Consider the following 23,351-nt stretch of genomic DNA (forward strand, 5'->3'; position numbering starts at 1 on the left):
CAAAAGTTTCTTTGGAAAGAATAGTTTCTTGAAGCAGTTTAACAGTTGTTTATTTTTCTAACATGAGTGAATCATACATATGTAATACCAATCTTTAATGAGTGCACAAACATAAGAAGGTGTTAAATTGAAGATTTTAAAATAAGATAAATAAAATGGAATAAATATAAGACACAAAGTACTACGTATTCTTTGGTTGCAAAAATACTATATGGAAATAAAACACTTCACCACATCATACTATAGAAACTTGTGTTACAGATTTTTTTCCTCCTTTGTGCAAAACATGAATAGACACAGTTTTTAATCTACTCCCTGAGGAAGCTGTATTTTAAACACAAGAGAAACATGTGTTGAACATCTCAGTAACCATTGTTCTCTACAACTAAGAAAACCTAATTCCTTATTATATCCTGTTCAAAAATATGTATAAAGCAAAAATAACTTTTTTTAAAGCATTAAATACAGCTATAGCAGGCAATCTACGTATCGTTTATAAGTAGTTTTCTTCCTTCAACTTTTTTTTTGGGGGGGCGATGATGAGAGAGGAACGTAATGGAATCTGAAGGTAGGCTCTACTTATGTTTACAAGTACATTTGGTAAGTCAACTAGATAACGGTGGCAAAAGAAAAGTTACAACGTTCGGATTCACATTAAAAACAACTTTTGAAAAAACGCCAGCGCTGAGATCGAAGCATTCCTGACAATGCAGCGACAAACGCTATTCTGATATAATAACAGTGTGCTACCATCCCAAATCTTGGCAAAGTCAACTTGGAATCTCAAATCCGAAAAGGCCTGCAGAAACCGGGGCGGGGCAAGGGTCTACCCCAGCAGAGGCATAAGTTACTGTACTGGGAGAGTACACCACCACCCATCAATCCCCTACAGCCCTCTTCCTCTAGAGATGCCGCTGTCCGCCTCACCCCAGGCTCGGGATCTGGCCCGCAGGCCCGGGGGGTGAGTGGGTTGGGGCAAGTTGCCCTCTGCCCGTTACCCGGGTCCCGATAAAGAGATGTAGGACCAACTGCTGTAACCACCCCCCGGGTCCCCCCACGGGCTGGAATGGCCTTCCGCCGCGCCAAGGGCCGCCAGACGACAGGGATACCCCCACCCAGCTCACCCGCGCGGGTGGTGTCCGTCAGGTCGTGGTTGGCCGCTCCCCGGGGAAACTCCCTCAGTTTCCGGCCGCTCAGACTCAGCACCCCAGTCACCGCCGCCTCCTCCAGCGCTCGATCGATGGAGCGGCTCCACGAGACCGGGCCAGGACCAGGACCTGCCCCGGAGCTTGGGCCGCAGTTAACACCGGAGAGGTTAGCTCCCGACGCTGCTGGGCCAGAGTATTCTGCAGCCGTGGCCACAGCGACCAAGCCTGCGGCCGCCATTTCCCAGCCGACAATCTCCGACCCGCCGGTGCAGCGCATGCGCGGCCAGAACTGATGGGTGGGCGGGGAAAGGGCACACAGACCCCGAACCGTTCCCTTCATGGGCAGGGCTGCGGTCCTGCTGCGTACATCCAAGCGCTTGCCTCCGCCCACGAAGTTTTCAAGCGAAAATAAAACGGAACTCACAAATCTGGAGCAGCCGTTATTCTAGATTTCCAGTAGCATTTCTAAAATGTCTCTACAAAAATCTTTCAGACGCTTCTCACCAAAACATCTCTGTCGTCTTCCCTCAGTACTGGAGGATTAAGGAGGATTAAGCATTAAGTTAAGGCTTCCTAACACTTGCTGCCAGAAACTTGGGCAGTGAGAGAAGGGGACCCTGGGATACGACCTAAAACATTTCCCAACTTCGTCATTCTGTAAACCAAATGATCCAAATGGAGACATGTGGACTTACTATTATTGCCTGAGGGAAAACAAGGGCTAAACTGGATCCCAAACTCCGTAATTCTCATTGAAAGGGTTGTAGAAATATTTTAGGCCCTCCCTCCCTGCCTTTTCTGGAATAGTTCTTAATAAAAATAAAACATCTTAAGTAGTTGTCCTTGAGGCAAGATTTTAAGCAAGATGAACAGCATTCAAGTCTGAATTTTTGGTCTGAAACAAAAACTGAGGAAGAGAAAATGGTCTGGCCATAATCTAAATGTCAGAAATAAAGGTAGAACTAAAGAAATGGTAAAAAAATGAAACCAGTTACTGAAAAAGTGGAAAATACCACTTCATTTTAAACCAATTAAGACTTCAGTTATATTGCAGTCTTGAGCATTTTATCTTTTCTTTTGCACATTTAAGCTGTTCCTGCCAATTGATGTAAATTTCCCCTACAATCAATCATCTAGTTTTTTACTCAGGGCAATAGAAGAGGCTGTCAGATAGTCCTTTCCCTAGATTATAATCTAATCATAGAATCCAGACAAATAGACCAATTAGAGATCAAGACAAGAAAGGCCTGAGTAGGGGTGGGGTGGATTATCAGAATTTAATGAAAAGAATTTACATTGTGGATGAATGAGGTTTTGAATCAAATTTGGATTGTGAAGTGGGATAGGCTGGAAGGTGAGAGCAATATTTCAGATTGCGGAGGATCAGCATGATCACACCTAGGTATGATTTATAACAGTACATGTGGAGAACATGAGGGCCCAAGACCAAAAAGTTCATGTCAAACAGGTAAAGAAATTAAGGCTGGCGAGATCCTACTCACCATTCAAGGCCCAACTCTTTAATAAAACCTTGTTAGCACTTCCCTCAACTCCAAATTGGAAGAGATTGTAAAAACGTTTAATCTCAGTGCCAAAGCTAATTAGTAATGGCTACTCATAGCTGTTCTCTGAACTCAATACTATGCTAGGTTCTTCAGCAACAAGTTTCATGATCAATTGTCAATGCCCTTTATGAGCTATGGGTCACTGCAATAGTAAGTGATGTGTTTGTTGTCCCTGACAAATAATATTTATCTACTACATGAATTGATTTTTGTTATTCTGGTCTACCTGAAATTTTGTTATTCTTAGAAAGATTTTAAGCTATTTTAGAGTAGGATCTCATTTTATAATTTTAGATACAGTATTTCAACTACAATGATTAAAAGCATAATCCTACATGCCATATTAACAATGCCAGAAAGTTGCCAGATACCTTTCTAAAATGCGCCATTATATTATCTATATTTGATTACCTATTACCTTACACATTTACATTAAATTCTTCTTCTGACAAGTTCTCCATAATATGGTTTAATTCCTATCTACCTGCACATCTCATAATTGCAACATTTCATGTTAACCTTGGTCTCTGAACTTCTCGCCAAGTTTATAGTTGATGTTACCGTGTTTCCCTGAAAATAAGACCCAACCAGAACATCAGGTCTAACGCATCTTTTGGAGCAAAATTTAATATAAAACCCAGTATTATATTATATATTGTATTATATTAAAGCCCCGGCCTTATACTATAGTAAAATAAGACCGGGACTTTTATTAATTTTTGCTCCAAAAGATGCATCAGACCTGATGGTCCGGCTAGTTCATATTTTTGGGGAAACACAGTACTTTATCTATTCAACTAGATTTTAAAGACCTTAGTATGTTAAGCTACCTTTATCTTCTCTAACCCAGGGCTGAGTATATTAATAGGAGTTAAAAAATAGTGGAAAGAAGCAGAGACAGAAGATGGGTTATGTACTAACACAGTAGAGGTTATGTACTAATACAGGAAAGTTGAGAGAGAAAAAATTAGTTTTTTAGAACAGGATACTTAAGTATGTAGCTATCTGAAAGCCAAAAGAAAGGCTTGTGGATACAAGGAAAATGAAGGTGCTATATATACCATTATACGAGAACAAGTCCTAGGTAAAGAAGGCTGGAAAAAAGGATAGATCAAGGAGTTTTGAGACTTCTAGGGATTTGAGGTTTCATCTATAAAGCAAAGGTAGAATATGAGGGAATTCTCATTCTACTCCCTCAATCTCCACAAATCAAGTGACAAGATCCTTTTGCAAGAATGAGATACAGGAAATGGAGTCATTATGGGAAGTTCACCAGAGTCTAGTGATGCATAAAAGACATGATGAGAAACAATTGCAAAAAGGCTGTGAGCAAAAGAGTTACAGGCATCTATAACTTATTCCACTACTGCTCTGTGGTCTGGAAGTAGGAGTTAAAAATATAGGCAGTGGGGGTTACTGAATGTTAGGAACAGATATAGAGAATTTCCCTGCTTCTTCCTGTTCATTTTACAGGCTGAAAGTTAGGAGCAAAGGTTTCATTCAAATCTCAATAGCTCTCTCCAGCTAATCCTTTTTAAAAAGGGTCAGATTCCAAACTGACCCATGCAAAAAGAACTCTCTTTAAAGGGAAGTTTAAAAATTACATGCCTTTTGTTTTTTTTACAGTGGCAAAAACAATCATAATTCTGATTAAAGTTCAAAGACATACTGATCAAAAATAAAATCATTTTCTGCCCTAATACTGCCTACATTCAGAACGTATGGCATTAATTCTCTTTAGTGCAAAGTCAGCTATTTTTCTGTTATCCCCTTATAAATCAGAAAAATTACCTCCCCCTAAAAAGAACAAAAATTACCCTGATACTGGATGTGTGAATTATAAAGCTACTGACAGTAAAATGATATACATATCTATTGTAACAAAAAAAATAACCATTGGTCAATGAAGTCTATGTTTCTTCATATTTAGAAGTATTTTATGATTTGTTTATAATTAAAATTGTGGTGAAGTTTATGCCTGTTAAAAAAAAACGCAGTCTGATTAGGAACACTGGCCTTTTCTAATAGGTCTACATAATTTGAATACCGAAGTAATGAAGTCTCATAATCATTACTGGTAGATTTACCTACCATGCTACAAAAGCTAAAGTATTGGTTTTACCGCTTTTTAGGTATCTGACAAGCCACACACCATTCCACTACTTTCTGTGGGTGTTTAATTCACAGTTTATTATGAATTGAGAATTAAAAGATCTAAGCTCAAAAAGTGACTGCCCCACACAAGTCTTGAAAAACCAGGTCTCACTTAACTAAGATGTAAAAAGAGGGGATGAACTAGATGATCTCTAAAGGCTCATCCAGGCCAATATTCTGCATTCTAAGTAAATGTGACTCTCTATTTTAACTCCTCCTGGCAACTTCCTGTTGGAGCTATGAATGAAATGGTCAAAAGGCAGTTTAGAGGGATTGAATATGAGTCTAGATTGATTTACCAATTTAGCTAGTAGGTAGCTTTTAAAACCCTAAAAGTTATAATCACTACAAAGGTTTTACAATAGAACAATCTAAAAACCACAACTCAATCTTTACAGCTAAGAATAAATCACGTGAGTACTGTAAGATTTTATTTGTTAAAAATGAACAGCTTTAGAATAGATCTAAATGTAACTTTTCCAAAAAACACCAAAAAGTACAGTGTAAAGCGTCTCCTCATTAAATACAAACTTTCATTTTGTGATGCACTGCATCAATGTTTTGCATATACCTTGATGCAAAGGAAATACATTTAAGTTGCATCTTTTTTAAAGAAAAACTTTAAGAACTGAAAAAGGATGACTACCACCACATTCAAAGAAGAAAATTTTCCTCCAAGAAAGCATATTCTTTTGCTTATATACAACACATTAGCACTGAAGAATTTTAATTTAGTTGTAACAAAAGCACAATTTTGTATTTAAAAAGAAAATGAAATTACAGATGCATGAAGAGCAAAAGTTTAATATACCAAGGACACTGTTGTTTGATGAACTTAATGTCAATATTTGGGGCAATTTTTAAGGTTTTTCAAAAAAAAAAATGCATTAATAATAGCTTTGTACAATATTTAAAATAACAAGACAATGAAAACATCTTTATACCATATTTTCACAAATTGTTCTATAGACAGCAAACTCGTGCTCAGTTGTTTTTCCTTTGCTTTAAAATAAGCTATCAGAAATTCTAAACCAGTCTAAAATGTATTGTTCATGGATCAAATCTAAGCATTCATTCTTGCAAAAATGTTTTGCAGTGAGTCCTTGGCCTAAAAAGAGACTAAAGTTTATTTCCAAATTGTGTGACTGGCTTCCAATAATCCTTTATCAGTAGACTTACTGGCAAAATACCAGATATTAAGGATCAGATTTAATTCTTTGGTATAATAAGCATGGAACTATTTTTGATAGCTTTCCGTGGGTAGCATGAACCACGTAACCCAAGGAGCATGGGAGACAACAATGAAATCTAGTATACAATGCAAGGCAGGCAGGAGTTATAACTTAATGTTTTGTTTCGCTTTTTGTTTTTGTTTGTTTTTTTTATAGGGGAAATCAACTCTAATAATACACTCTAGGGAAGCTAACACCTACTTAGAGGTTTTAACATTATAGCAAACCAAAAGGTTAGCTTCAAAACGACCAAACTTGTAGCTGGGTATTTTGCTGCATTTTGGCATTATACCATAGCTTGTAGATTACAACCATCTGAGGACTCAGCACTAGCTTGGCACAGCAAACTAACTCCTTCCCCTCCAGAGTGTGGCTGGGTCGGGGGACCTTTTCTTACCCTAAATGCCTGAACTTTACACAAGAAGTAAGAGTGAAAGGTATAAAATAAGGTTATGATGTTACCCTAGTCTCATTTTGCATTTTTTTCTTTGTGACATATACTAGTTTTGTTTTTGGAGCTGTATACTGTTTATTTAGCAAGCTTAAATGCTGATAAATTTAACTTTTCGAATAAGAAGTATAAGACTTTATGGCTATGAATTTTACTATAAGAATATCTAAGGGACTCATTTTAATTTTTCTAAATGTCATTTGGAGACTTCTTTGTGGACACTAGACTCAAGATTACCATAAATCCAAACAGTATAGCTATGACCTGGGTTTTAAAGTTTTTCACCTCAGTTACCAGTACCTGTTTTCAACCTATTTCCTCTCATGCTTTTTTCATTTACTTCCACAAACTGTCAGATTTTTACACTGGATCTTCTCCAAGGCTCTACTAGATAATTTTGTAAACATGCATTTATGGCCTTCAAACAGCAACATTTTAAACTGAGACTAATGCCTAGAGTCACCTTTCTTGTTAAAATTTCAACTTTAAAGATTTACAACTCTAGAGGATTGACCTAATACTATCTGAAAAACGAGCCAAGTTCCAGATATTCCCATAAATCTTAAAACCCAAAAGTAGAATTCTAATTTTTTTTAATAGCGCTAATGAAAGTCAACTGTACTTATTACATCAACACTATCTATTAAAGAATAAGTGACAGCAACAAAGGGACCTACTCATATTTCTGAAGACCAAGATTTATCATGGCAAAGTGTAAAAAATGGGCCAAGGAGATGAGATCCTAAATACCACTATCATAAAAATAATTAATTTCTCTTTCTGTCTTCTTCCTGCTTCATGAGAAACCAAAAAAGTTAAACAGAACTGTTCTGTCTGGGCCAACCAAGAAATCTTTAAGAACAGATAGGTATATTCCCTGTTATTCTTTCAGGGCACTATTTATACATGTTTAAAAAAAAAAAAAAAACTTCAAAAATAAAAATAAAAGTAATTTAGCCTTGTGAATATTTTGAAATAAAGTTCCTTGAATTTCTGTGATAAACTCTTCAAGCAATTCAACTTTTTAAACAGAGTCATCACTCCAAAAGTCCCTTTGACATGGGATCTATCCCACGGTTACAAAGCGGCTTCCTCCTTTGTTGAACGTGAGAGTGGCTCTTTGTTCCTTCAGGATCCCAAATCGTTCATTCAAAGTCATCCCAGTCTAGAGAAAACAAAACAAGACAAAAATTAACAACTTGATTGTAAGCCATATTTGCTTTGGAACAAAGTGCTTGTATATAATGGTAATTCACAGTAACAATAGCTAATGTTTCCTGAATATTTATGTGTAGGAACTCATTTAATTGTAACAAAAACCATATGAAACAGGTGAATTTAGTGATGTTTAGAGAAGTTAACTTGCCGACTTGCAACTCCAGGATTTAAACCAGGCAGTCTGAGTCAGGATCTCTTATTTCCTAAGCACTATAATGCCTACATTATACACAAAACACATATACTATAATGCCTATAAATCATATACCCAAAGATTTCTCTATCTGAATTATTTTTAGGCTCTGAAAACTGCCACTAAGTCTAGTGATACTTCTGATTAAAAGTTGGGAGTTAGTCTTGTGAATATTTTGAAGTAAATTTTCTTGAATTTCTATGAGTTCTTGAATTTCTATGAACTCAAAATGAAATTCAAATCAAAATCTGGCTTTTGATAAATAGCAGGAAGTACACCCAAATTATACCTCATCATTTCTGAAAGGAAAGTGGTAAGGACAAAATAAAGTAAAAATAGCAAATTAAATTTGGTCAAATTTCTGAAGATATTTCTTATCTTCAATTCCACAGACTTTATGTCAATGGATATAAAAAAGTTATGTGACACAAAATCCAACACTTATTCATGATAAAAATTCTCAGCAACTTAAGAATACAAGGGAATTCCCTCAGGAATTCCCACTTCTACCCAACATTGTACTGAAGGTCCTACCCATTATAATAAAGGAAAGGTTTAATGATTGGAAAGAAATTTGGAAAATGACATGATAGTTTACACAAAAAATCCTAAGGAATCTACAAAATTACAAAAAGTAGTAAGTAAATTTTACCAAGATCACAAGATCCAAGGTTAACATAAAAAATGTCAAAACTATAGTGAGATATACCATTCCACATGCACTTGGATGGCTATAATCAAATGACAGATAGTAAGTGTTGGTGAAGACGTGGAAAAATTTAGAATCCTCATACATGCTGGTAGCAATGTAAAACAGTGCAGCCACTTCTTTGGAAAACAATCTGGCAGTTCCTCAAAAGGTTAAATATAGAGTTACAAAGCAACATAGCAAATCCAGTCTTAGGTATTTACCAACCTGAAATGAAAACATAAACTCACACAAAAACCTGTGAATGAATGTCCAGAGGAGCATTATTCGCAATAGCCAAAGAATGGAAACAATACAAATGTCTGCCAACTGATGAATGAATAAAATATGGTATATCCGTATGTGGAACAGTATTCAGCAATGAAAAGAAATGAAATACTGATACACTATAGGTGAACTTTGAAAATACTATGCTTAGTGAAAGAAGCCAGTCAAAAAAGAGCACATATTGTATGATTCCGTTCATATGAAATGTCTAAAATAGGGAAATCTATAAACAGAAAGTAGACAAATCAGTGGATTCCTAGGGTTGAGGAAACTTAGGACACCCTATTTAATTCACTGCACATTTGTTTTGTTAACTGAAATACTCTCAGTGAATGGCTCAAAAAAATACAAGGGAAAAAAACTTACCTGTTTTCCAACACTATTTATGTCAAATTGCAGGGGAACACCTTTAGGAACTTTCTTTACATCAGACTGCTCCCGTTTTGTTAAGAATGAGGGTACAGCAGTACGAGTTAATCGTGGTTTCTGAGTTCTATTAGAAAAAAATTAAAATGAAATTAGACCAGTTTAATCAAAAGAAGAAAAATAAATCATTTGCTACATAAGGTATATTAACTTGTACTCATGTTCAAATGTATTAGAGCTATTTTGTGTTCTCAAAAAAAAGTACATGATTCTTGATTGACTAGAGACTAAAATTTATAATCACTCACAGAATACCTCTTTAAGTAGAACTATAAACTTTTCAACCATTTGGAATGATTGGTGATTCCCAAGTCTTGATTTTCTACTTAAGAAAAAAGCAACCTCTGAAGTCTTAGAGACCCATCTCACATTCTTTTCATTTCAATTATTAAAATAGCAGGATATATCAAAAACTCCATAAACCTGGAAAGTTTATAATGCAATAAATATAATGGTAAACTAAATTAAGGTCATCTAGATAAAAGAACACACTATGAAGACTTTTGAAAGGAGGTATGTAGGTGTACTGAAAAGCAAAACTGTTCAAAATATACTGGGAGGAGGGAGAGAAGGGAACAAGTATGTATAGTATTATTTATTATTTTATACATAAAAAATAGATGTATATATTATTTGTTATACATGCACCACCTTTTAAAATAAAAATACTGTTGTATGTGGTTGGTTACTTTGGAGCTATAGAACCAGGAATCAAAGGAGCTTTTACTTTCAACTGCTTACTATACTATTTCCATTTATAACTATAAGTATTACTGTTATCTTTGCCTCAGTTTATTCTAACTTGGACATCATACTCTGAGCACAGTCCACTAACTTTCTATTATATACTGAGACGTTATAATTTCTGCAAAATCAGGAGAAGACTTACACTGGGCACTGCACTGCTCCAGGGTTATCAATGGACACAGTCAAAATTCCTCCATTTGTGGTGGAAGTTCGCCATCTAGTTTCAGAAAAACCAAAAACTGCATTAGAATGGAAGTTTATAAATCTTACAGTGCATTTATCATAAAAAGCATACATTTTAAAGTTGTCATTACTTTTTTCTTAGCTTTTAAAAAATAGATACCTGCGCCCCATCATGATATAATTAATCAGCATCCTGGGTACAGGAACTAGACATTTTATTAAATATTTTTCAGTGTAACAAATATATGTACATTTAAAAAACCCCAGATAATACAGAAAGGCTTCTAAAGAAAAGCGACAGTCCTTCATCTCACTACTCTCCCTATTCCTGCTCCCTAGGGCAGTACTTTTAACCTTTCCTGTTTTTACTGCTTGCTTGTTACCTCCATTTCACTAAACAAGATGCTTGTGTAATATTTGCTCTGATTAGGATTCATCATACTATCGTTTAGTTTTCCTAGCTAACGCTAAATGTTTTGATGGCTGTATCACTATTTTACTTCCATTATAACTTTAAATATATTTAAATCCCTTTCTTTCAGTAGTTTCTTGACACCATCCCCTCCCCACTTATAAAAAGTAACTCTCTTCTTTCCCGCCATATTCTCTTTTCCCACTTTTTATCAGCTCTCCTATTATATTTATGTTACTTCAAATCTGACATTTACATTATAGTCTGTCACCAAATTAACAATTTTGCACTTTGCTCCATACGTTGATTCTCAAAATTCAAAACAAACAGCATTCATATTATTACAATTATGTAAATATTGTTCACGTAGAAGCAAATAATCTATTATCATTGTCTTCCTTACGGTTTCCAATGTCATGATTCCTGTGTAAAAGAATACTGCCAGTATCAATTTTCCTTTCTTACACTCCGACTGCTCAAAATCACGCCCCATTTTAGGTGGCATGATACCTGTCTGGACCATGATCATGTTTTGTATGTTTGGTTTTCCAAAATTGTGAATAGTTTAATCTCAAAACCCGATCACATTGATGGAATTAGAATGTTACAACTCATACTTGGGAAGTGCAATTCTAACAGACAAAAAAATATTTTTGAAAAACCTTTATAGGGATAAGGGGGAAAAAAGAATATGTGAAAAGGAAAAATATCTATTGTTTTTAAAGGTTTACAAATTTTACAGAAAGCTCTATGGATTTTCTTCTATTTATTCACTGAATAGATTCATTTGTATAAAAGCAGTTACAGAAAATGAAGAGCTATTTCATTAAAATAATCAGGCAATAAAAAAATTAAAAATAGAGCAATGTATTTGGTGCTAAAACTGTTTTAAAATACTGACGTGAAAATACAAAATATTTCTGAGGGAAAAAATAGCAAAAAAAAAAAAGGATTTGTTTCAGGCTCAATGGTTAATTTACTTTAGGTCTCATTTAATTTATTTTGGACTAGGGCACAAAGTATTTTGGGTCGCTAGTATTCTGGGAGTTTGGAAATGACATCGTGAAGAACAAATTGAAACTTACTGACGAGTTCTCTTTGCTACTACATCGTCTAGCAGTTGTTCTGTGTTCAACTGGGCCTGAACCTGAAGGGGAAAAAAAAAGTAGTAGATCCCACAGAAAGCAGAGGATTTGAATCCAAAGATTATCCTCCTAACTTTATAACCCACTGTGATATGTGTACGCATGCAGGAGGGGCATGTGTTTATTCTGGCAACACCTCTTTGTTGGGATTCCTGAATCATAACAAGTAGTAAAAACAGGCTTATTCCTAAATAACATTTTAAATTCTTATATGATGTTGCTATTGAGGACAAGAGAAAAGGGAGGTGGAAAAAAGAAACTAATCTAATGTCATATTCTCCACACCGCAAACCCAACCTCTACCTCAGCTATGAGACATTTCTATGATTGCGGATTACTAAAGATGAATGTTCAGGCTCCTTTGTTTGGGTAAAAAGAAAACACCACACCAAGGGTTTTTTATACCTTCAGGCCTCTTCTGAAAAGAAAAGTTGCCTGACGAGTGTCTTTCTGGTGACTTAATTTATTTCCACTCCTGGTATAATTGGCTGGAATGTTATTTCTGCAACAAAAACACACATGAGTAACAGTCTGAGCCACTTAACAACATTCAAACATCTTGAAAAAAATAAGCAAAAATAGTTAAATTCATAGGCTGAAAATTTGACACTCACTAAATATAAAGATTGGATTATTTCCTTATTTACATGAAGCTATTGAGATTTGATTTATAAACATCTCCCTCTATAGCATATTACATAACAACTTGGTTACTTTTGAACTAATTTATCTTGTAAATATTCAACTCTACAAAATTCCAAATATATAAGATCTCTTCTAAAGACATTAGAAAACAACATTTTTAATGTTGTTTCTTAAATTTGGCAAAAGACGTAAGTACAGATTTATTTACAGGATTAGTACAAAGAAAAACCACACCTACTGTGCCTAGTCAAACTGCTAAAAAGAAAAAATCTTGAAGAGAAATCTTGAAAAGAAAAAATCTTTTTCTGTTTTCCTTTCTCACTCAGAAACATTTACATATTAATATACATTACAGAGAAACTTATATTCTTCCACTGCTTGCTCCTTCACACACAGAACAACGTATCCTTAATTATGTTTCACTTGATGTTTATCAATTCCTGTCTAGTTTCTATAGAAAGTTGGTAAAATATGAGAAAACAAATTTGTATATTTACCTACTTATTTTTATAAATAAATGCTTAACATGTTGCTTAATCTTACCTCCACTCTTATAGAGGCTCAAATACAAAATTTCCCTAGCTAGCCCAATTAGCATGGGCTCATTAATGAATGGCTCATGCAATTGACAAGTTCTTAGTAGGTGAGAAGTTCTCCATTTCCAAAGATACTACCAATTGATTCCCGAAAGAAAAAGAGATGACAGTTAAGTAAAACTGCAATTTTAGCCATTCCATTTATATACAAAGACTTCATTTCAGGGTTTTTTTGTTTTGTTTTGAATTATTTTATACTATAAAGGTAAATAAATGGTACTTGAAACTGAAATAAAAAGGTAACTATGCAGCTTGTCAACTTCCTTTTTGCCCACTTTATCCTTACAGAGAACAAAATTCCAAAACAATAGATCATAATATTTAAGTTTTTGTTATGGCTTTCAATTTAAATTAAAATAATCTCATTTTAAGAAACATTCATGCAGAATTCTTTCTAGTTTGCTTTCCACAAATAACATAGCAGGTCTGACAATTAAGTCCGCAAACTTGTTGCAACAATGCTGCTACCCTTTTTTGATTATCAGAAGGATTATTCATTATAAATTTGTACCAAATGGACAAAGAGTTAACCAAGTTAACATCTGGAAGTGCTGAAAAGGCTGCGCAAGAAAGTTAGATGACCTAACTTTTTGCCAACAATGCATGGCTCCTGCATCACGACAAAGCACCAGCTCACAGGGCACTGTCTGTGAGGGAGTTTTTAGCAGTAAACAAATAACTGTATTGGAACACCCTCCCTACTCGCTTGATCTGGCTCCCAATGACTTCTTTCTTTACCCGAAGATAAAGGAAATATTGACATTTTGACAACATTCAGGACATCAAGTGTAATACGACGACAGCTCTGATGGCCATTCCAGAAAAAGAGTTCCAAAACTGCTTTGAATGGGGGAACAGATGCTGGTGACGGTGCATAGCTTCCCAAGGAACTTCGAAGGTAGGTGACTGTAGTGATATTCAGCAATGAGGTATGTAGGATGAGTTTGCGAACCTAATTGTCAGACTTTGCACACTGTTCTATTAAAAAGAGCCTTTAAGACTGAGTAACAAATTCAGCTTTCAGAATTCCCAATTTTGAATAAATCTGCCTGAGGTGTTTTTTACCAAAACAATTACCTTTTGCAATTGTATTCTATATGTCAAGAGAGGTAAAGAAGCAGAGTGACACTTTTATAAAAAGTTTATAATTAATTAAATTCATCAATAACACTGGGTCTAAGAAATAAGAAAGGTTATTTGTAAATGCTTCCATATTCAGATAGACATCTCAAATATCTGTCTTGCAAATGATCAGAGAACTGTAAGAATCATTGAAAATCCATTCCTTTGAACACTTAGGAAAGAAGTATGTCTTTATGCAGGATAACATATTATTGTCTTATATCTGAATACTTACTTTCTATTTAGCTGGTTAGGTCTCTTGAGAACTGCAACTGTTTTTCTCTGCACTTCATTTTGTCTCAGAAGGTTTGCCTTCCTTTTTAATGCTGGAAAATATCGTTCTATATTCTTTCAGAAGGCAAGAAACTATGTTAATCAGACTGCTTTTTGCTATATACCCTATTACAATAAACATTTCTGAGGCTGAATGGACAGGGCCTGACCACCACTTAGATGTGCAGGTTAGAGAGAAAAGCTAAAATGACTTAAATATTTCCAGACTAAGTGACTGAAAAGACCACCATATTATACATAAAATACTTGCAACAAAAGAAGAATTTGGACAGAAAAATAATTTTTTTCTATTTTAGATCTGTTCAGTTTGAGGTGCTCTGGGGGATGCATAGGTGATGGGGAAATATGAGTCTGGCACGCAAGAGAAGAATCAGAAAGCCAGAGATATAAATTAGGGAATCATTTACATAAACGTGGTTTTTGATATCAAATAAAGGGGTAAGAGGGCCAAGTTCCAAAACAAATGTGTGAGAAAGAAAAAAACAGGAGGTTGTAATTATAATAGCAAAGAATCCTGAGTACAAATGGTTAGAGAAAAAAAGGAATCAAGAAAACTCAGTTATCATAGAAAACGAGCACATGAAATGTCCACCTTTTTCCCTCCACATATATAAATTCAATCCGTCATTAAAGCCTAATTCGTGTATCCATATTTTCCATGAAGCAGTTTCAAAAGTCCTTGACAATTATAGACCATATTTTAATCTGGACTCCCTTATATTTTAATCATACGTGAAGTACTTCATAAACATCGATAGACTAAAAATTGCAAAAATTATAAAAGTCTTCATTTTCTTGAACATTTGGAAAATAAGTAAATGTAAAAACAGGGATAAAGAATTACCAAGAGTATAAGAGAAATGCTATGAAATCAGACTAATGGCTCATTCCAAGCTTTGTATTTTGTCTTTAATAATACCCTTTTATAGGTAAATGTGAAAGATCCTTCTATGATGCTGTAGTCACATATTATTTTCCTTCAAAGCACCTGCCATATTATAATCATATAGTTATTTATGTGATTATTTAATGTTTATCTGAGTTTTCCATAAGGTCAGGGATTTTCTGTTGAATTACTGCAGAATCTCTTGCACCGAGCACATAGTAGGTACTCAATCAACACTAATTAAATGATAAATACATGGACTAGAATTATAACACTCCATTAATATATGATGACTTTGTGTTCCATGGATCTAAGGTTTGTATATGTATATAAATGTGTTTTAAAAAGTACAACTAGGGATAAGTTTTTCTTTCATAGTTTGTTTTTTTTGTTGTTTTTTTTTTAATGAAAGGCAAGAAGCATTTCTTGGAGATACAAAAGAACAGCCATTCAGGCCTCTTTCTGCCATCTTTCCATGTAATGTAAACATGCCGCCATAATGGCACACATGAATATCCTGGTCAATGCTCTGAAAAGCATCAACAATGCCAAAAAGAGAGGCAAACGCCAGGTTCTTATTAGGCCGTGCTCCAAAGTCATCATTCGGTTTCTAACTGATGATGAAGCATGGTTACACTGGCAAATTTGAAATCACTGATGATCACAGAGCTGCGGAAATTATTGTGAGCCTCATGGGCAGGTTAAACAAGTGTGAAGTCATCAGCCCAGATTTGATGTGCAACTCAAAATCTAGAAAACTGGCGAACAACCTGCTCCTATCCTGTCAGTTTGGTTTTATTGTACTGACAACCTCAACGGGCATCATAAACCATGAAGAAGCAAGATGAAAACACATAGGAGGGGAAAATCCTGGGAATTTTTTCCTAGGAATGTAATACATACGTGCAAATAAAATGCCTCAATGAACCAAAAAAAAAAGGCTATTCAGGAAGCACTGATTAAGGCCGAATCTAAAGAGTGTTCTCTCTTTCACAATAATTTTGATATAAAAAATTATTCCTTGAGCAAAAGAAATCGAGGTTTTTAGTTTATTTTTAATGTTAATTTTATTAAGGTATTATTTACATATAATAAATTTTTAAGCATATAGCTTGATGAATTTGGGTAATTATAGAGAATCATAACCAGACAATGACTCATCTGTTACTAGAGTTTCGCCTTTTCTACAATTTCAAATACAGGTCCTCAAATAACATTGTTTCGTTACAATGTTGAGGAGATGCCATCAGAACCTAACTCTTACCCAACATAATATTGTATACCAACTACACTTAAATAAAATTTTTTTCCAAAGACAAAAAAAAAGAACCTAATTCTTTTTTATATCAATCAGCCTATGGTGAAATCGGTTTTGTTATACATCCTTTTGCTTTAAGTCACAGAATCTATCTATAGCATTAAGTGAGGACTTACTGTAAATGGAATCACACAGTACCTAGTGTTTTGTGTTTGACTTCTTTTGCTTAGCATGATGTTCTGAAATATATATCCTTGCTGTCTTGTGTATTAACATTTATTCCTTTTTTATTGCTGAACATAATTCCATAATATGGAGATAAGAGGTTTATGTTTAACTTCAAAATCAGATAAATGATTAAAACTACCTATAAGCAGAAAACAACTGCTATATATATCAACAACAAATTTTTTAAGTTCACAGAAGTACTAAATGGTTTAAGTATTATCTGAGTCAAGTTAAAAGTTCTACAGACCATTAGTTTTAGGAAATTTGGAATCTAAAAGGGCAGTGTTATAGGACTGACACAAAGTTCTATATTCCAGTAGAAGAATCCCTGAATAACTGAAACACAACTTATACTTGATAGATACTTTAATTTGAATCTGACCAAAAATAAAATTCATTCTTAGATACAACCATTCCCCTCTTATCATAGCGATTTGCTGTATTTACCATAATGTAAATGAGTATGCTATCTTTCTCACTTATTCATTTCATAGGTAAGAAAACGTATATTTTTATTGAAAAAATCTCACCAATTTATATAAACTACAGTAAGTAAGAAAGAGATAAAGTAACAGAAAGTCTAATTATGGTCAGAAGTTTTTTTAAAGTGTAAAATTTCAAAGTATATATAGCAATTCAAGGCTAATTAAGTTATTTAGGTGACTTGTTTAATGAACAGAAAAGGATAATGAGTTATTTATATATAAATAGAATTTTCTAAATTGCTAGAAAATAATCTGCTTCACAATTACTACATTGTATCCTAATCAGACTCTTAATCTGAATTGGGGTTGAGAAAAGGGTTTTTAAAAGAAACAGCAAATTTCAAACCATATCTTTGCCAAAATCATTCAAACTTTGAATAAATAGATCTTATTTTCCAGTATATTCTTAGCATTCTATAATTTAACATTTTCAATTTTCATTATTTTCAAACAACTGCCACATATTAGGTAACCTGAAATTTTTACTGGAGCAAGTAATTAGCAGTTAAACCCAAACTCCCTTCCAGTATCTATATCCCATTAATGTTTTCTAATTTCTAATAAATAGTAAGTGCTGTGATCAAGTTTTAGAGGAGAAAATATCTGTTGGTGGTGGCAGAATAGAAAAGTTAAGAGATCTAACACTGTTGTGGTTCTTAACCAGAATACATGCATTTGAGATAATTTACGGAATAAATGTGCTTACTTTTTTTACAAATACATATTATGTTCATAATGAGAAAAACCAAAAGGATTGAAAAATAGAACATTAAATTCCTTGGTAGCTCAGACTTACTAAACTTAAAAAATAAAAGAAAAACCACTTGTGAAACTATTTTAAGAAATGCTTTGGCCAATTCAAAAATTACTCATTGAGATGTAAATAAAACTATTAAAATTTGAGAAGTAGTTAACTTATGGTAGGTAAATAATTGTTAACTCTAATTAAAAACACAACTGAAGGATAGTTATCTATCCAAGGGAAATGAAAACCTATATCCATACAGACTTACAGGTAAATGTTCACAGCAACATTATTTACATACCTAAAAAGTGAAAACAAGCAAAATGTCCATCAACTGGTAAATGGATAAACAAAATATGGTATACCCATATAATGGAATGTTATTCAGTAATAAAAAGGAATGAAGTACCGTGTTTCCCCAGAAATAAGACCTAGCTAGACAATCAGCTCTAATGCATCTTTTGGAGCAAAAATTAATATAAGACCCAGTCTTATTTTACTGTAATATAATATAATATAATATAATTATAATATAATATAACATAATATAACATAACACCGAGTCTTATTTTATTACAAGACCAGGTCTTATATAATACCGGGTCTTATATTAATTTTTGCTCCAAAAGACGCATTCGAGCTGATTGTCCCGCTAGGTCTTATTTTCAGGGAAACAGGGTATTGATACACGCTATAACATGATGAACTTCAAAAACATTATGGCTAAATGCCAAACCACATATTATTATATGATTCCATTTATATGAAATGTGCAAAAAAGACAAAGTTACAGAAAATCTACAGAAAGTAGATTAGTGGTTGCCTGGGGCAGATGATGAAGTATGACTGTGAATGAACAAGAGATTTCTTTTTAGAGTGATAGAAATATTCTAAAATTAGATTATTGTGATGATTATATAATTGTAAATTTTCTAAAATTCATTAAACTGTATGCTTAAATGAATTTTATAATATACAATTTTATCTCAATAACCTTTAATTGTACATACACACACGCACATAAAGTCAAGAACCTGTTAAAAAAATTTATATTTGAGAATGTGAAAATTTAGGTATTATTCACAAATGACAATGATTTCACCTTTTTATATAAACCCCAAAGTGCTACATAAAAAATCATATTGAAATAAAATGCTCTGTGAAGGTCATTCACAGAAGTATTAGTACGAATAAAGGAAAAGGGTATCTGACTCAAGATTAAGCCATCATCCTACCTTATCACTTAGAGGTGGTCGATTCATAGGGCTAATTCCTTTTCGAATTCCAGTTGCTTTCCTAGCTGCAAGTCCAGTGATAACTCCGTAAGGACGTTTCTTTCCAGGCATCACTCTTCCTCTACGACTCAGACTATTCTTACCAAAACCTGTAAAAGGGAAAAAAAAAGAAGAAATGATATCCATCTAAGAGGGGCTCACAGGTAACAAGATATTCTATTTCTTAAGCAGGGTGAAGAGTATGAGTGTTTTATTTTTTATTTATTACGTATATAATATCTTTTATAATATTATATATACATACTTTTTAACTACATAAAATATCTCATTTTTAAAGAGGCAGTAAGTTGCACTGGAAATGGTTCTGTTGCGTTAATGAACTACAAAGAACTAAGGATTCTCACATTTCCCCACTAGCTACCTTCTATCTTCGGCATTACTTTCTCAACAAACAGGACAACTTCAATTTTCCCTGTGCAATGTGGTAGCCACTAACCACATGTGGTTACTGAGTACCTGAAATATGACTAGTATGAAATGAGATGTAACTAAAGAATGTACAGTATTTCATTAATTTTATTATTATATGTTGCAATGATATTCTGGATATACTGGGTTAAACAAAATATATTATTAGTATGTGGTTTACATTTTATTTCTGTTGGCGCTGATCTAGAGTGGAATCACTATCTTTGTCTCCCATTTACTTACTGCGTTGCCAATCTGACTTCTTTATTTTCAGTTCTACTATATTCAAATTGCTTTTGCTTAAGTCCCTAGTGAGTTCCAAGGACACATTTTGGTCTCTGTGGCATGTGACATTACTGATTTTTCTTTTCCCGTATGTATCTTACCTATTTAAATACTTTTTTTCTAATTAGAAAAAACCACATGCTCACTGCAGAAATCTTAGACACGTATGAGCACAAATTAGAAAATAAAAGTCATCAATTATTCCACCACCTAGAGATAACTGTTACTAACATTCTGTCTTTCTAGTCTTTTACTTGTATATATACATTTAAAAAGTTATTATTTTTAGTTTCAACTATTTTTAAGCAACTCCAAAGACTATCACATGAGGTAAATCACAATTTTTAGTATCAAGTGCCTAGAAGGTGGATTGAGTCAATCTTCTAGCAACCACATTTCAAACTCTGTGTACTGTTTTGTAGTCCACATTAACACTGTATTGTGAATATGATCCCAGACATATAACATTCTTTGGTTGCATTATTTTTTAATGTGCCATACTTGATCCAATCAACTTCATATTAATCATTTCAGTTACTTCTAATGTTAAACTATTATAAACATTGCAATAACACTATAGATTAATATTTTTATACATATTCATGATTATTTCCTCAAATTATAAATTTCTAGAGGTTGAAGTGCTGTATCAAAGAGTAGAGCAAATTAAGAATTTTGAGTTATACTGTAAAAATCCCCTCCAGATTGACTGTATTTATTTATATTCCCAGGAACATAAGAATGCCACTTTTTCCGTATTACTGACAAATCTGAATATTCTTTTTAATCTTTATCACATGGTATTTGAAAAAAAATCTTATTTGGTAGTTTACTTATCTGGTAAAATGAACTTCCATGTGTTTTTTGGCTGTGTTCCTCCATTCATGAACTGTCATGGTCATAAGTCAGTTTTCTAGGGTCAAGTTTTAATTTCTTTTGATGCTTTGATACATTTAAAATTAATTTTTCAAGAATTGACATTTTTACAATATTCAGGAACATGTATCTTTCCATTTATTCAAATCTTCTTTTGCCTCTAAATTGGCTAAGTTTTGAGCTTTTCTTCCCATAGATCCTGCACATTTCTTGTTAAGCTTATTACTAGGTATTTTATACATTCTGTTGTCAATCACAAAAGACTTTTCTAGTAATAATTTTTGTATTGTCATTCCTGGGACTACAGAAAACTATTAAAGTTTTAATTAATACCTTTTAATCAGCCACCCCACTGAACTCAAGTTATTAATTGTAATAGTCTTTCAAATTTTCTTGGGATTGCTGAGTGACAATCATATTACCCACAAAAGACAGTTGTCTTCCTTCCAATAATTACACCCCAGATTCGTTTATTTCTTAATGCACCAGCCAGAAATTCCAGAGAGTCATGCTAAGTAACAACTGTGATACTGGGCATTCTTAATCTTAATTCTAGTTTTTTGGGGGGAATGTCTTTAGAATGATATCCTATATAATACCACACACCTGTAGGTGTGTAACAGGTCTTCCAACAGAAAAGTTTTATGATCAAACTAAATAAAGTTTTCCTTACTGCAGCATTTCTCAGGACTAATGTATGAAAAATCTCTAAGAGATAACAGTATATGTCATTCCTAAACTTATCTAATTGTAGAATGCTTTTCTGTGTTGTACCTATTTTGAGACCAGAGTCCAACACAACAGTTAGGAAAACCTGTTGTGTTTTACGATGGTCGAATTAGTTACCAGTTTATTGCCTTTCAGTTCCCAATTCACTTTTCACTGTCCTGCTTTGGTTATGGAACACTTTTACCAGCTGGCACCAGGTGAAACTTTGTCAGTAGAGGGCACTGGAGGGACTCTAAGGAAGGGGCTTTTTCTTCCAGGTTCCCGTGAGCACCTCAAGACTTGTTTCTATGGTACAGGACACCCAATGGCACTCATTATCCCTCCCCCATAATCATTATCCCTCCCCCATAAGCTGAGGCTATGGTGCGGCAAGAGAGCGGCCTAGGGCACAAAACTGGAGAATGAGTGATGCCTTAAATTTGGGGCTCTAGGCTTCTGCATACTCGCAGATCCAGTCTCAGTCATTGCTATAGTCTGGCCCTACTCACCCTCCAGCGAATTTAAGCTGCATCACCCCCACAGATGGCTTCCCAGATAAGTTCCACCAGCATGACAACTCAGTTGGTGGGGAGTTCTTCCAGATTTGTTCCTTTCTTGGGTGCTCTGCCTCAGTACTAAAGGTACTGATTTTATTACTTTTATAAACAAAGAAAAAAAGCAATAAAGATACAATATTTCAAACCAAATTATTGCTGCTCTATGTGTGATTTTCTTCTAGAATTGCAACCAAATGAAGATTAAGCATGTTGGGGGAACCTGTACGTTCAAATGAAATCTACAACTACTTGCTATTTTTATTTGGATTAAATGAAGCAGCTACCATTAACTGTATCAGGCATTGCACTGAATACTGTAACCTAAGTAAGACTTGATGAGATAATGATAACATCTTAATTTTTGCAGGTGAGCAAAGTGAGGCAAAGAACAGTGACTATCCAGAAGTCAGTTAGAAAATGGAAGAGCCATGATCTAAGTGCAAGTTTGTGTGGCTGTAAAAGGTACAATTTTCCAAGCTATTACATAAAAACTAAAGAATAATAAAAGGTAGAATGTAATATATGGTATAATTCCAAAGAGAAAAACTATTATAGAAAAAGTGGGCACTAAGCTAGGTATTACGAAGTACGCCAAGATATGACTAGGAATATAGACATGAAGTGACAACTACAAAGACATGGTCAACTACAGCATATTGAAAATAGAGACAGTCTAGGGAAAAGGATAAGAAGTGAATGAATGTGGTGGGCTCAAATCAGAGCGCATTTAAGTGGGGATAAAAACTTCACTTGGTAAGGAATAAAGGGGTCACAGAATTCATGATCAGATTACATCAGTCTAGAAGCAATATCATGGATTGAATGGAAGAGGGAGAGAAAAAGCAGTGAGACCATTTCAGATGTCATTACAGCACTCTAACAAGACATGATAAAGGACCAGGAGAGGAACAAAAGAAATCTGAAAGTATTGTATTCCAAAAGAATGAATGAATTAGTGGAGTAAAGAGAGAGATTAAAGCTAGGAAGAATCCTAGCTTTATACCAGTTTTAAGCTCAGATGGGAAAGTCTCATTAACAGGAATAAAATTGATTAAAAGGAGACAAGTATGGGATAGAATTCTATTCCTGAGTACCTTCTATTTCTGTTAGAGT

General features: G+C 34.1%; 2 protein-coding genes and 1 pseudogene across 14 annotated transcripts in view; 1 reads left to right on the forward strand and 2 right to left on the reverse strand.

Moving 5' to 3' along the window:
• Nucleotides 1–1,422, reverse strand: part of LRCH3 (leucine rich repeats and calponin homology domain containing 3) — a 97,887-nt gene extending 96,465 nt beyond the window's left edge. For all 12 annotated transcript variants that reach the window (XR_004424712.1, XM_033123640.1, XM_033123664.1 and 9 more), the window contains exon 1: nt 1,125–1,422. Coding sequence is in view for 11 of the 12 variants with exons in the window: in XM_033123640.1 (XP_032979531.1) it covers nt 1,125–1,386 (262 nt within the window). In the remaining variant the exon portion in view is untranslated. The remainder of the gene's footprint in view (nt 1–1,124) is intronic.
• A 6,096-nt stretch (nt 1,423–7,518) lies between these two features.
• FYTTD1 (forty-two-three domain containing 1) overlaps nt 7,519–23,351 on the reverse strand; it is a 31,158-nt gene continuing 15,325 nt past the window's right edge. For both annotated transcript variants that reach the window (XM_033125866.1, XM_033125855.1), the window contains exons 3-9: nt 19,345–19,493; nt 14,449–14,561; nt 12,256–12,352; nt 11,791–11,852; nt 10,253–10,327; nt 9,304–9,430; nt 7,519–7,715 (exon numbers count right to left, since the gene is read on the reverse strand). In XM_033125866.1, coding sequence (XP_032981757.1) covers nt 7,617–7,715; nt 9,304–9,430; nt 10,253–10,327; nt 11,791–11,852; nt 12,256–12,352; nt 14,449–14,561; nt 19,345–19,493 — 722 coding nt within the window. In that variant the 3' untranslated portion in view covers nt 7,519–7,616. The remainder of the gene's footprint in view (nt 7,716–9,303; nt 9,431–10,252; nt 10,328–11,790; nt 11,853–12,255; nt 12,353–14,448; nt 14,562–19,344; nt 19,494–23,351) is intronic.
• Nucleotides 14,568–17,057, forward strand: LOC117033669 (40S ribosomal protein S15a-like; annotated as a pseudogene).

This window comes from Rhinolophus ferrumequinum, chromosome 2 (assembly GCF_004115265.2).
Source record: "Rhinolophus ferrumequinum isolate MPI-CBG mRhiFer1 chromosome 2, mRhiFer1_v1.p, whole genome shotgun sequence".
Taxonomy (NCBI): domain Eukaryota; kingdom Metazoa; phylum Chordata; class Mammalia; order Chiroptera; family Rhinolophidae; genus Rhinolophus; species Rhinolophus ferrumequinum.